The sequence below is a fragment of the Macaca thibetana genome, chromosome 16 (genome assembly GCF_024542745.1).
Source record: "Macaca thibetana thibetana isolate TM-01 chromosome 16, ASM2454274v1, whole genome shotgun sequence".
NCBI lineage: Eukaryota > Metazoa > Chordata > Mammalia > Primates > Cercopithecidae > Macaca > Macaca thibetana.
Window position 1 is genome coordinate 27,480,894 of NC_065593.1, and position 15,069 is coordinate 27,495,962.

A 15,069-nucleotide genomic window follows, 5' to 3' on the forward strand; every position below is an offset into this window, starting at 1 on the left:
AATAAACTCCACTTAAAACGGAAAAAAAAGAACTTGCATTTTTAGTTACATGACCTTGAATGACTAAACTCCAAAAGAGCATTTCTTTCAGTTTCCCCAAAGTTAGAAAGCTTATTCAAAATTCTATTGAATTTTGACATTTTTCTAGGCATAATATAAAGAATTTAATTCTGAATAAATAAGTATCTATAAAAGATAAGAAAAAGCTTTTCCTTTACTTCCACAAGCTGAATGAAGTTATACATAACTTCTGGCTTTTCAGCAACTCTATATATACAAGGTTTGTCCAACAATCCTCTGCCACACCTGTTTATTCTGATAGCCTGCAATGCACCTATCACCACACACAGAGGGCACACAAAGGTCCAACTCAGGCAAGCTGCACGTCGCAACGAGGGGCAGCTTATGATCACACAGTTTAATCTGGTGTGTTGCTATGTCCCATCTTATGCAGGAGTTACCTAAACTGATCGTTGTCTCCATTACCTTCTGTAAGGTCTACATACTCATAATAGACCACTCAAGTAACTCATGTATTCCCATTTCATGCTTTAAAATCCAAGGATTTATGCCAGCTATTTGTACGTGGCTTTTAGCTCCATTTCTAGTCTTGCATATTCTCTTCTGTATCTTATGGACTGAAACCTGTAAAGTGGGTAGTTTTTACTTTGTTTTCTATACTTTTCTGATTTGTCTAAATTAAAGTTTCTCAATTAGGAGGAATTTTGCCCACCAGGGGACATTTGGCAATGTCAGGAGACATTTCTAGTCAAAATGGGGTAGCGGTGCTACTTGCATTTGGTGGGTAGAGGCCAGGGATGCTGCTAAACATCCTACAATGCATAGAACAGCCTCTACAACAAAGAATTATCTGGCATAAAATTTCAGTGGTACTGAGGTGAAGCAATGTAAGTCTAAATATTTACTTTCATTATGGGCATTTATTACATTTCTAATTAGGGAGAAAAGTTATTTCTATCTTTGCAAAAAAATCCTAATACTACTCAAAAAGCAGGAGCTCTATATTAATAGTTGACATCTTAGACTTTGGGACTATGAAGTTAAAGACCAAGTCTTTTGTTCCAGGGACTAAAGAATTACCTTCCCTAAAATTCCAATTACATTACTAAAAGCTATTGGTCTCCACTAGTAACTTTCAGTTTGTAAGTTTAATACTGCTTCAAACATTGCTTAAACCAGTAGTTTTCAAACTAAGGTCTTCCAGCAACTTGGCATTCCCATGAGGTTTGCTAAGCGATACCAGGAGCCAGAAGAGTTGTGATGGGGTAGTTTAGGGACACAGGGCTCTGGCCTCTCGTCCATACTCCAGATAAAACAGCTTTGTGCTTGAGTGTCAAGTTCTCAATAGTTAAAATGATTTGCAAACTACAGCATCAAAAGTTTCTAAAAGTGAATGTATCAGAGAGATAACCAGACATTATGAACCTCCTGGTGGAAGTTCACACACAATCTATGAAATGGGCTGTGGAAAAAAACTGACCCTGAATCCAGTCAAGACTCTAGATCTAACAACCAATATACAGGACATGCAAGAAACAGAAAAACATATTAAATGGCACCTGAGGGATGCAATTAGCAAAATCCAGACTGTGGGAAACTCCACAACAAATGACTCATTCTCTTCAACACAAGATTGCAAAGAGAGATCATTCAAAGAAAAAAAGAAAGATTAAGGAGAAAATCTATAGATATGCAAGAGACCTATCAATCAATCATAATGTAAGAAACTTATTTGGATTGAAATTTAAACTGCAAAACAACAATCAGAAAATAACTGAGGAAATATGAAACATGTATACTGACTGGACATTTTATGATATCAAGGAATTTTTGTTAATGTTTTAGGTATGATAATGGTATCGTGATTACGGTTTTTGTAAAACTCTTTTAGAGAAATACATGGAAATATTTACTGAATAGATATCCAATTGAATAGATGAAATAATGTGATATCTGAAATTTGTTTCAAAATAATCTGGGAGTAGGTGGGTATAATACAGATGGCATAAGACTGGCAATCTACTGGTAAATGTTAAAGCTAGGTGATGGGTATATAGGGTTTACTGTACTGTAGTCTCTCTTCTTAATGTGTGTTTAAAATTTTCCGTAATAAAATATCTTTTAAAAAGAATCACTACGTTTAGAAGTTTGGGGTTTTACCCAGAACAGAGATTCTAATTGTGGGGGGATCTGGCATGTAGTGAGTAACTGTTACTTTGGGGTTACCCTTCTGCTCCCTCTAGGACAAATATTTCTTGGTTTATTTAGCTAAAATTTTTTGCATTTTGGGATTCTTGATTCTTTTTGAGATGTTTGGAACAGTCTACTGCATTACTTACTCTGTTGTCAATTATGCCTATGAAATTTGATATTCTGATTGTTAAAGGATATTTTTGACTAGTACCTTGGAATCACATCCGAATAACAAGTTTTATGATTACATTTGGTATTAAAAATCCAAGCTTCAGTTATATTGTGTATTATACAACAGTTTCATTCTTAGAAAGCTTCATATACACTTAATTGAACTGAATTAAATTTTAATTGTATTAAGAAAGTTCACTATTTAAATCAAACTATAGATAATTCTTATATAAAGTAACTCTTTGGTTTATTTGCAAATAGGTAAAATTTATGCCAATATACTTGAGCAACTTTTTTATAGTATTCTAACGTTTAACACATGATGGAAGGCAAAGATACAATTTTGAGGCAGGCAAGCTATTTGTTATATCATTGTCTCTTTATTTCAGAATGAGAGGAAATAGAAAATAGAAAGGAAGGAAGATAAAAGTCATTTAAATATAGTATTTCAAATAATTTTTTGCTGCTATTATATTGGATAACAAAAAACAAATATTGGCTTTATTTTTATTCTCTGGCAAGAGGATGAACAATCTTATAAACTCAAACTATGGAAACTTAAAAGTTTTTGTATCTTTCAAGTTCATTTTCAAAATTGCTTAAAAATACAAGTTTACAAGAAAAATTACTATGTCTCATTTCTATCATAAGCAGAAGGTCTTATCATAGGAAATTTAAAAACCGAACAAGTCATGCCTTTTAGCTATGATCTCTGTGGTTTGCACCATGGACCCATTATACTTTCCAGCTATATCTTACTAGGTTAGTTTGCCTCTGACAAATACAAAAGTCCCCAAAGATTGATGAGAGTAGAGGTGATGACTGAAGTGTAATACACAAGAAAATGGAGATGAAAGTAACACAAGTGTTTTAATGCCCAGGTTTCAGAGAATATAAACAACATTAACTGAAGATAATAAAATACCATATAGTCTACAAAGTAGAAGAGGAGAAAAAGGAGGAAAAAGGGAAGAAGAAACTAGATTCTGAAGCAAAGTTCAGCCAATTTAAGATAAAACTTAATAAAGTATGCTAAACTCTAATAGACAGATATGAACCAGAAAGCCCACGTGGTATCAGTCATAAAGCGAAAACAGGTTTACTGGTTCTAACTCAGGATGTTCTGGGCACCAACAAGGGAGTCTATCAAATTATAGCAATCCCACCTAAAAATGATGAAATTAATTGTATTTACATATCCCAAAAAGGAAAGCTAAGGTTCAGATGTTTCAAGTACCCCCAAAAGATCAAGAAATACCTAAAATAAAATTTGACGTTATCAATAATATAAGAAACACATGAAGGCATTTTCCGTTAAGAGTCCACTCACGTGTTTCCAGGGGATCCCTTCCCGCTGGTATTCCTCTTGTTCTTGCTTCAGAACCAGCTGAATAAATAGCTGCTGCAGTTTCTCATTGCAATAATTGATGCAGAATTGTTCAAAACTACAAGAAAAGGAATAAATTAGGTTTCAACAAATAGAAAATAGGCAACAAGGTTTTAAGTATCTTTTCCAGTTTACCTGTTGTTGTCAAAGATTTCAAAGCCATAGATATCCAAGACACCAATAACAGTGTTTTTCCCATGGACTGTGGTGTCATAGTTCTTGACCTCAATAATATCATTGATGCGAGTAACGATCCAACAAAAAAGGCGCTCATATATTGCCTGCAAGGAAAATAGCATCATAAATGCTTGCCCATTTGGGAATGAGTCCTCTGTTTGGATTTGTGATCAGTTTTAAATTCCTTTCCCCCTTCTCACTGTTTAGCATAGCCATTACTAGCCTCAGCAGAACAATTGAAAATGTAGACTGTCCATTTAAAAAAAACCCAAACTACATGATGTATGCAAAACTAAAGTAAATAGCTTGTATTTTTAAAAGATTATTACTGGTCATTACACCAATTCCAACGACACCCTCCAAGCATGTTTCCCTGCCCAGCTATATCAATAGTTTGCCTGATTCCTTGAATAAGCCAGTTCATTGCTTTATTATTAATTTCATCAATTATAAAGAGTTGAGAACTAGTGAGTTAATATCTATGATCTACTAAAGCTATATGAATTCTAAAAATATAAATATTGATTTCTAATGCTAAATGAAGATCTGAGCCAAAGATCAAGGGTTGAAATTCCTTGAGAATCAAACACATCCAATGCACAAGAACACACACACTAAGCCACACACGGACAAAGGCACCACATGCTAACACACATTCACATCCCGATACACGTGTACTCTGCAATGTCACATCATTAGAAAACTTTCTTTAACGTATCCTGCCTGCTACCCACTCTCTTCACCCATATCCATTACCTCCCCTTTACTCTTCAATCCACTCCAGTCTCCTCTTACATCCTATTACTCCATTGAAATGGCTCATCAAAGACTCCCAGCACCTTTACATAGATACTTTCTTGTACCTCATACGGACATTTTGCTCTGTCACTCAGCATCACTCAACCTAGGTTTTCACTGCCTTCTTGCAATACTCTTCTCTTTTTGGATAACAGTCTTTCTGACTTTTACTACTTGTTCACTGGATGTTCCTTTTTGGTGACCTTTGGTAGCCTCCTCCTCTATCTGACTTCTAAAAGTTGGAGTTCTTCTTGGTCCTCTTCTCTTCACTCTCTAGCACCTTCTAACTCATCTCACCCAGGATTAAATAATACGAATATGACTCCTAAAGGTATTATCCAAATCCAGACCCAGAGAACAGTCTCTGAGCTCCTGACTCACAAGTTTGACCGTCTACCTGACACTGACTCTTCGATATCTCACAGCCATCTCAAACTCAAAGAACTCTTGATCTTTCCTCCTCCAACAACTGTTCCTATCCTACTTTTAGCCACAAATAAATAGCACCACTTAGAAATTCACTCATTTATTCAACAAATATTTGCTGAATACTTATTACATATAGTTTGTTAGAGATACAGGTCTAGGCAAACACAAATATGGTCTCAATCTCCAAGAAACTTAGGGAACAGAATGAAGGAAAAAATTATTCTCTCTGTCTCTCTCACTTGCCCCCCACCTCGCAGACACATATCCACACTAAAGGAGAGGTACATGGGGTCTTAGGGGAATTTAATCTATGCAGTGCTCAGGGAGGTTAGGGAAGGCCTCTCTGGGAAAGTGATACTTGACCTGAGACCAGAAGGATGAGTAAGAGGCAGCCAGGCAAGAGAGTAGAGAAGAGCAGTCCAAGCAGAGGGAACAGATGTGCACAGGCCCTGTGACTGGAAGGAGAAAGGGATCAGGATAATCTGTGAGGACTGAGAGAAGACTAATATGCTAGGCTGAAGAAAGGGGGGCTGGGTATGGTAAGAAATGAGGCGGGAGAGGTGGGCTGGAGCCAGACCATGTTAAAGTATTATCCTTGCTTCTCTCATTCTCCACATAATAGGTCCTATGGATTTTATTTTCTCAACACAGTCCATTTCAAATCCTCCTCCTCTCCCCATTTGTACTTCCACCTTTCTGGTCCAAGCTGCCCTCATCTCTTTCCTGGATTAACATAATATCCCCTTAATTGGCCTCTTTGCTTCCATTCTTACTCTAGCCCTCATAACATTCTCCATACTAAAGCCAGAATGATCATTTTAAAAATGCAAACTTGCCAGGTGCAGTGGCTCACGCCTGTAATCCCAGCACTCTGGGAGGCCAAGGTGGGCAGATCACCTGAGGTCAGGAATTTGAGACCAGCCTGGCCAACATGATGAGACCCCATCTCTACTAAAAATACAAAAATTAGCCAGGCATGGTGGTGGGTGCCTGTAATCCCAGCTACTCAGTAGGCTGAGGCAGGAGAACTGCTTGAACCCAGGAGGTGGAGGTTGCAGTGAGCTGAGATTGTACCACTGCATTTAAGCCTGGGTGACAGAGCAAGACACCATCTCAAAAAAAAAAAAAAAAAAAAAAAAAAGGTCGGGCGTGGTGGCTCACGCCTGTAATCCCAGCACTTTGGGAGGCCGAGGTGGGCAGATCACAAAGTCAGGAGATTGAGACCATCCTGGCCAACACAGTGAAACCCCGTCTCTACTAAAAATACAAAAAATTAGCTGGGCGTGGTGGCGGGCGCCTATAGTTCCAGCTACTTGGGAGGCTGAGGCAGGAGAATGGCATGAACCCGGGAGGCAGAGCTTGCAGTGAGCTGAGATCGTGCCATTGCACTCCAGCCAAAAAAAAAAAAAAAGCAAACTTGAGTCATTGCCCCTCCTTAAAGTCCTCCCTATTGCTCTCCATTGCACTTAGGAAAAATTCAAATTCCCCCAAGACTAACTTACAAGAGTAAAAAATGAAATAGACAGTAAACTAATCAACTAGTAAAACAACAACAAAAGTTAGACATGAGAAAATACAATGCTTGCCACACAGATAAATAGACAAAGGGTTAAAGTTTATGATATGCTAAGATATAAATTGACAATAAAAAGATAACAGCTCCAAAGAAAAATGTACAAAAGATATACCCAGGCATTTCTTAGAATATGTTTAAATACTCTACAAAAATATAAGATGCTCAAATACACTAGTAATGAAATAAAAGTAACAATAAAATATTACCATGCAATCATAAAATCAGTAAAAATGAAGTTTAAAATAAGTATATGGCAGGTGTGGTGGCTCACGCCTGTAATCCCAGCACTTTGAGAGGTCGAGGCAGGTAGATTGCTTGAGGTCAGGAGTCTGAGACCAGCCTGGTCAACATGGTGAAACCCTGTCTCTACTAAAAATACAAAAATTAGCTAGGTGTGGTGGCACACTCCTGTAATCCCAGCTACTTGGGAGGCTGAGACAGGAGAATCACTTGAACCTGGCAGGTGGAGGTTGCAGTGAGCCAAGATTGTGCCACTGCACTCCAGCCTAGATGACAGAGCAAGACCCCATCTCAAAAAATAAAAATAAAATAAGTATACCCTTTGACCTGGCAAGACTACTCCTGGGAATCCATTCAACTGAAACAAAAGCACTAGTGTGTAAGCATAGATGTATAAAGACGTGCAGCATTGTTTGCAGTTGCAAAAAAGGGAAGCAAAGTGGATGACTTAAAAGGAAGATGGTTAAATAAATTGTAGTACTATCACTGCAGGCTTGGTACACAGACCTGGAGGACATTATGCTAAGTGAAATAAGTCAGGCACAAAAAGACAAATATTGTGTGATCTCACCTCTATGCAATCTGAAAAAGTCAAACTCATAGAAGCAGAGAATAGAATGGTGATTACCAGAGGATAGAGGACGGGGGTGGATGCAGAAAGTGTGAGACATTAGTCAAACGGTAAAGTTTCAGTTAGACAGGAAGAATAACTTCTGGTGATCCACCGCAAAGCAGGGTGACTGTTGTTAACAATAATATTAATAATGTTTCAAATTGCTAAGAGTGGATTTTAAATGCTCTCATTACAAATAAATAAGTAAGTGAGGTAAGAGGTATGCTAATTAGCCTGATCGGATCATTCCATAATGTGTACGTGTCCTGAAATATCCCATTGTACCCATAAACATATACAATTATTATCAATTAAAAATAAATAAAACTTAAAAAAAATGGATCAGAGCTCAGTCAGTTGACTCTGGCGAAGCATTATTGAGTGAGAGAAGCAGCACAGGAGGCCATGAGAGGAGCTGTACACATGAAGCCCTCATGAGCACCGCCCCCAGTCAGCTTCCACTCTTCTCAGAACCTTTTCTGGCAGTGATGCTTACATCTGGGAGTTTTACTGAGGCTTCAATGGCCAAAAAGTATCATTATGGTTTCCAAAAGCCTTAACCTCTTTCAAGAATGTCTGAATACACGCTCACAGGATTTCACTCGAATTCCCACTGTGATCAACACCAGGTGACAGAGGGTCAGTTACACTCTCACCTTGGCAAAGGCGTCTCTGCCGTAGCTGGCCTCTTGTTCTGTGTGCTGCTTGTCGATGATGTCACGGCCTGTAGCCACGGTCCGGTAAAGAAGGGCTTTCTCAACCATGTCTGTCTTAGTAGACAGCAATTCTGCTATGATAGATACCACTTTGCCATTCTCAATAAGAGGCGTGTCACCATCTACTACAAATTTTAAATTTCCCTGTATCAAAAGTGAAAAAAAAAACACATTATGAAACATTATGTCAAGGATATATTTGCCAATACAAAATATAATTCAGGTGACCTTGTTTGTACCTATTTTCCTAAATACATTACACATCTCAACATATAAAAACAGAGTTTCATCTACTTTTTCCCTTTCTCTACTCATTTATCTTTTTGTTTTCAGTGATGTTTTTGATAGAAGTTTTACATTTTTATGTAATCAAAGCTATGAATCTTATGCCTTAAGATCTCTCTTTCTTTGGTGTCATACTTAGACCATTCCTACTCCAAAGGGTTTATGAGCATTTGATGTTTCCTTCTAATGCTTTTATAGTTTTTTTTTTCCTTAAGTTTTTTATTTTATTTTATTAATTTTTTTTTTTTTTGAGACAGAGTCTTGCTCTCTTGCCCAGGCTAGAGTGCAAGCGGTGTGATCTTGGCTCAATGCAAGCTCTGCCCTCCGGGTTCACACCATTCTCCTGCCTCAGCCTCCCAAATAGCTGGGACTACAGGAGCCCACTACCACACCCAGCTAATTTTTTGTATTTTTAGTAGAGACGGGGTTTCACCCTGTTAGCTAGGATAGTCTCGACCTCCTGACTTTGTGATCTGCCCACCTCGGCCTCCCAAAGTGCTGGGATTACAGGCGTGAGCCACCGCGCCCGGCCTTTTTCCTTAAACTTTTTAATCCATCCACAATTTATTTTGGTATACGGTGTCAAGTAAGAATCTAACTCTATTTTTCACATGGTTATTAGTTGCTCTAACGGGATTTATTGAACAGTCTAGCTTTTTCTGATTTAAAATGTCTCTTTTTTTTTGAGACAGGGTCTGTGACCCAGGCTGGGATGCAGTGGTGCATTACGGCTCACTGCAGCCTCAATGTCCCAGGCTTAAGCAATCCTTCCACTCCCAGCCCCTCCAAATAGCTGAGACTACAGATGCGTGCCACCACGCCTGGCTAATTTTTGTATTTTTTGTATAGATGGGGTTTTGCCATGTTGCCCAGGCTGGTCTTGGAACTCCTGGGCTCAAGCAATCTATCAACCTCAAACTTTCCAAAGTGCTGGGATTATAGGTGTGAGCAACCCTGCCCAGCTGAAATGTCACCTTTTTAATATGTTAAATTTCCTCAAGTGTTTGAGTCTACTTATATTCCACTCATCCAATAAGCAATACATACTTATTAACCATCTACCAAATGTCCAGCACATTAACCAACTTATATTCCACTCATCCAATAAGCAATACATACTTATTAACCATCTACCAAATGTCCAGCACATTAACCAATCAGTTGATTAATCTGTTCATCTGGTGCTGAATTTGTGCAAAGAGTTATAAAGTACTACAGCTGTCACTATCATTTTAAGTTTGGTAGAACTAGTCATGTTCTCTCTCTTCCCTCACCCTACCCTACATGACGCTTCTTTAATATACTTTACTTGATCTTTTTCCAGAAAATTCTAGAATCAATAGGTCAAGTTAAAAACAAAATAAAATTTCTGTTTGGATTCTGAAAGGGATTGCTGCACTGTATTTAAAAACTAATTCAAACAGACGAGACAATTTATAATACTAAAGTCTTCCTAGTCAGGAATATTTATTGTTTATATTGCTATATAGTATTTTTCATAAAGATCCTGTACATTTCTGATTCATTTAGAGTTAAATCTTGCTATATTAAAAGTAATTTTTATTCCAGATTTGAATCCATGTTGTCATTCATATTGTAAGATTATATGTTCAGTGTATTTTAAATATCTCTAATTACATAAATGTTAATGAAAGAAATCTGACACACAGTTCTTTGCTTCTAAGTTTGGTGTGGTATAGTGGGATACAAGTGGCCTATGAATCTGCCAAAGTGGTCTATGGTGTCGGCTCTGGGATGAGCTGGCTGTGCCTTTGAGGCAGTCATGACCCATCAGGGCCATTTCCCAACCTGTAAAATGAGACGATCAAAAATCCAATTCTGATAACCTATGATTCTATGTTTCAAACGCCACTAGAAATGTATACCACTAGTAGTCACATCACTGCTGAATTATTTTATCCTTAAAATTAACCAATTCAAAGTTTGATAATACCAGTAAAGACAATTAACTGAAGTCGTTGTCTCCAACCCTATAGTGGCTTGGAAAATGCCTCATAATATGAAAAAATGATGGCAAGAAATCACAGACACAGTAATTTCTTAAAACATGTACAAAATTTTCTCTGAATACGTTTTAAATCTACAGGGAAAAAACAAAGTTTTCTGAGAAAGCATCCTGTCCTCAGCAGAAGACAATACATTCTGAGAGGTGTCCCTACTCACCAAGTGCAGAATAGTAGCCAAAATCTTATACACTGTTTGGATCTCCTCAGGTTTGAAGCCAATGACTTTCATGGCATCAGCAACAACTTTGAATTCGGCAGCATCATTGATAGAACACTGGGGATGAAAATAAAAACCTTAGGTTACAGATATTTCATATGAGCGTTAAAATTCAACAATTAAAAAACTAACTTTAAGTTATACCAAGGTTTTGCCTTCGTAGTAAATCACTTGAGGGGATGTTGAGTCTCCAGAGAAAATAAAAATGATTTCAGGAGTTGCAACATTATTTAGCACGTACAAAGCCCACTTGTGTGTGAAAGTCATCAACTAAAATAAGCACTGTGCCCTTTTCTGGAACCTTCAGTGAGGGAGCAAGTCCTGAGCTGGCTCAGACAAGCTGATCCCCACTCCATGATCAGTGAAGGCAACAGTATGGAATGTGAGATCACAAATGGAAGTGCTGAATGTGGGAGCCTCCAAGATACATGCTTGGCTACTGTTTGTGGCTCTTTGTTCCACAATCGTCTTGTTTAGGCTGGCAATGACACTTCACTCTCATATAATCAGGCGGTTTATTTTCCAGGTGAGGCAAGGTGGGCCCTCAAAAGCAAAACAGCCAGCCTCAGTCATTCAGTAAGCTATTAAATAGTCTGGAACTAGAACTTCATTCTTTCACTCACTTGATACGTATTTCGTAAGTCAGCTCTACTAACTGGTACAGGTAGCTCAGAGATGAATCACCTACCCTTTTAGAGCTGTGGCCATCACACTGGAAATACAAGTGCATAAACAGAAATTCACAATAAAGCAATAGTAACTGCTTATATTAGTTTTACCACAGCAGCAGCCACAGAGGCTTGACCAATCCTTTCCTCAGTAAGTTTCTCCTCTTGTTTGGATACAGAGACCTGGCCTGATGCTCACTTGTTGAGGAAGGGCCCTGGAAGGGGACCTCTCTGCCTGGTGAGTACAAGTTCCTCTAGTGTCCAGGAGACAACCAGATCAGCCCCTCCTCCTCCTAGGTTTTTGCTTTTTCCTTGGGCAAGATACTCAACCTCAGTGAACCTCAATTTCCTCAGAAATAAAATAGGCATAACATATATCTTACAGGGTGGTTGTCAGAATTGAATAAAGATTTATGTAAAGCACCTCCCTAGTACCAGCACATTAAAAAAAAAAAAACACTCAGCAGTATCAGATATTACTATTATTATAAACTGCAACCATGTTGAAATCAGAAAGTAACTGGATAAAATCTAAATGTCCTACTGTGGGGAACTGTTGGCTGCTTACCTAACAGTCATCCTCTACCCTCATTTATTTCTTGCTGATCGAACCCTGATTTGTTTACTCCTAAGTGTGCATGCCCTTTGTGACTGGCATCCACCTAGCCTCAAGAGGTAAATCTTCACTGGTCTAAACTCATCAGAGCGATCTTATTTCCCTTACCAAAATGGCTGGTTAGCCACAGGCATGGGATGCCATTCTGATCAATACAACACGAGGGAAAGTGTTTACAGGGGATGAGTGGAGGAGGGTTCTGGGGAGGTTTCCCTCGCTTATAAAAGGACATGAGCCATGAACATCTCCTTTGCATGTGACTCCTGGAACTTCTGATGACATTTTGGGACTACAAGGAAAACCAGCCTAAGAGGACAAAGCTGTCCACTGAGTGTGGCAGAGTTGTAAGTTGGGGAAACAACCAAAAAAATACCCGGGTCCCTAACAACATCGTTAAAGCAATGGATTAACTAATTCTGGAACTGTCCCATCTCAGGGTTTCCTGTTATGCTAGATAATTTTCTTATTGTTTTTGGAGATTTTAATTGGGTCTTCTCTTACCTGCAACCCCAAATATCTTAATTGTATATGATTCCTGCATTTTAGGACTGGTTAAGATACAGACAGTACAATACTCAATAGTTATAAAAATTATTATATTAATTTATATTTGTTTGCATGGAAAGATTATAATAAAAACAAGTTTATTTAATCAGGATTTATTGTATGATTCCATTTATAAATATAGACACAAACCATTATCAATAATCATCTCTGTATGGTAAGATTTAGTGTATTTTTGTTTCCTTTTGGTTCATATTTTAGGTTTTGACTATGATCATTTATTACTTCTTTGTTTTTCTTAGGAAGCAAAAAAAAAAGGTGGGGAAAGCAGACATGGAAATTTTTGATAAAAAGGGAATCTAAGCTAAATTTAATCTAGAAAAAAGGCTATTAATTTAATATTTGCTTTCTGTGGGGACTCTACATGACTTGGTCAAAAGTAACTTAGTCAATAAGACAATTTGACTGAAAACAAACATTCCCAGTCACTGGCTTTCCGGGAGTTGACTTTACAATTCTTTACACATCTTGAAGTGTCTCTGGCTAGTTCTCAGAGAGCTGGAGTGTGGCCCTCTATTGTTTTTTGTTTTTAATTCATTTTCAGTCAAACATGCCTGCTCTCAGATGACTGTAAAAGTAAAGTTGTTGTAACCTAAATGTCAAATAATGGAAAATTAATTGCAGAAACCAAAATATCATTAATTTCTATGCACAGCAATAAAAATACAACTAAACCAATAATGCAGGTATAATTAGTTTATTTTAATACAATTTTTAAAGAAATATCTCCCATGTCTTAGATCTTTTTCCTTTATAGTTTCTTTTATTTCTCCCCCAACTATGAAAGCAATAGATTTTTTAATATAGAATTTTTTAAATAAGGAAAAACAGAACACAAACATCCATAATCTCACCCATCCAGAACAAATAATTAATACTGTGATCTATATCCTGCCATATCTTATTATATGCATTTATATACCTTCCCTCCTATGAAACAGGATAATAGTGTAACTATTATCAACAAACTATTATTAGAATTAGTTGTAAAATTACTAGCAGAAAATGAACTAGAAATAAAAGAGCAAAAATATGCCTGCATATAAGTGTATGCAAGTGCTTGTATGCAAGAAAAGAGAAAAAATGGAAAAACTTGAAAGTTGAATAGAAATGCCTCAAAGGCCACAAAACTATTTCTAGGGTGCATCAAAATCAATATTCGAACAGTGAATGGAGAATCAAAGTGCATTTTAATTTTGTCTTACTCACTTGCCTTTGGCCAAATCATATGGAATCTTCTCAGGAGGTAGGCTTCCTAGTCCTATCAATATTTTTATAGTGTCAAAATAAAAGGAATAGGGATAGGATTAGAAATTAAAATACAACATTGAACATAGGAAAAAACTTCTTTCCCGTCAGATGGTGATAAAATATCGCAATTGATTTTAAGCAAAGTTGTTGATTCAAAAATGTGCTGAATCTCTGTCCTTGAGAATTTAAAAAATAGAAGAGAATAAAAGAGATGCTTATTGGCCTAAAGGCAGCAGGCTTGACCAGATGATTATTGAATGTCTCTTCCAATTCTTTGATTGATTTATATCTGAGCAATCTCAAAGAGGAAATTCTCACCTTTAATTGAGCTCCCACATGAATATAGTTGTAGGATGAAAGGGATTTCTGGAGATGTAAAGAGCGCAGTATCTGCTCTGAACCTCCTTGGAGTAGCTGAAAAATATTTAGTTAGAAATAAATTGGCCAGATGTACATTGAACCAAACGTGAACTTAGTGGTAATCTAGCTTTTATTCATTTTCTGGGCTTAATTCACTTATGTCTTCCTTTGTCTAGCTTTGAAGAAGTTTTGTTTGTTGGTTTATTTTTTTAAACCTTCAAGGTAAATGGGCTTCAATGTCATCAGTTACAGAGAATGTTATGCAGTCATAAAGAAAATTAATCTGAAAATGTCTCATCTCATTTACAATATAACTGGCATCAAAGGTTCTTGCTTTGAATGCTGTCATTTGTAAAACAGGATCCTATGCTCTGTGGTGGTTGCTTGCTTAGCAGCCTCATTACAGACAGGATATAGTTCTGTCTCAGAATTTAGAGAAAGTCAATATTGCTACGGAAGTAAGAAGCATCAGCAGACAGTCATATGCTGAATCACACTGGAAACAAACAGCTTTTCCTCATCAATCAGTACCTCTCAGGAAAGGAGGACAGCTGGGGAACCATGATCGTACTGTTGGATAAACATAAATTTTAATACTTTCACCCAAGTGGGGAGAACACTGGGAAAAAGTTACAGGTTATTGAAATAAACAGAAGTCTTTTAAATTTGGTAGAAAAATAGCTTATTTAAAACATGGCAAATTGCCAACAGAACCATAAACACAATATTGATAGTGCTTTTATACAGAGCATGTTTTTGG

At 37.3% G+C, this 15,069-nt stretch overlaps 1 protein-coding gene across 6 annotated transcripts in view; it reads right to left on the minus strand.

Annotated features, from left to right (window-relative positions):
• MYO1D (myosin ID) overlaps window positions 1-15,069 on the minus strand; it is a 382,795-nt gene that overhangs the window by 261,964 nt on the left and 105,762 nt on the right. For all 6 annotated transcript variants that reach the window (XR_007720271.1, XM_050763783.1, XM_050763784.1 and 3 more), the window contains 5 exons: window positions 14,268-14,363; window positions 10,791-10,907; window positions 8,262-8,465; window positions 3,908-4,053; window positions 3,716-3,830 (listed from right to left, as the gene is read on the minus strand). Coding sequence is in view for 5 of the 6 variants with exons in the window: in XM_050763783.1 (XP_050619740.1) it covers window positions 3,716-3,830; window positions 3,908-4,053; window positions 8,262-8,465; window positions 10,791-10,907; window positions 14,268-14,363 (678 nt within the window). In the remaining variant the exon portion in view is untranslated. The remainder of the gene's footprint in view (window positions 1-3,715; window positions 3,831-3,907; window positions 4,054-8,261; window positions 8,466-10,790; window positions 10,908-14,267; window positions 14,364-15,069) is intronic.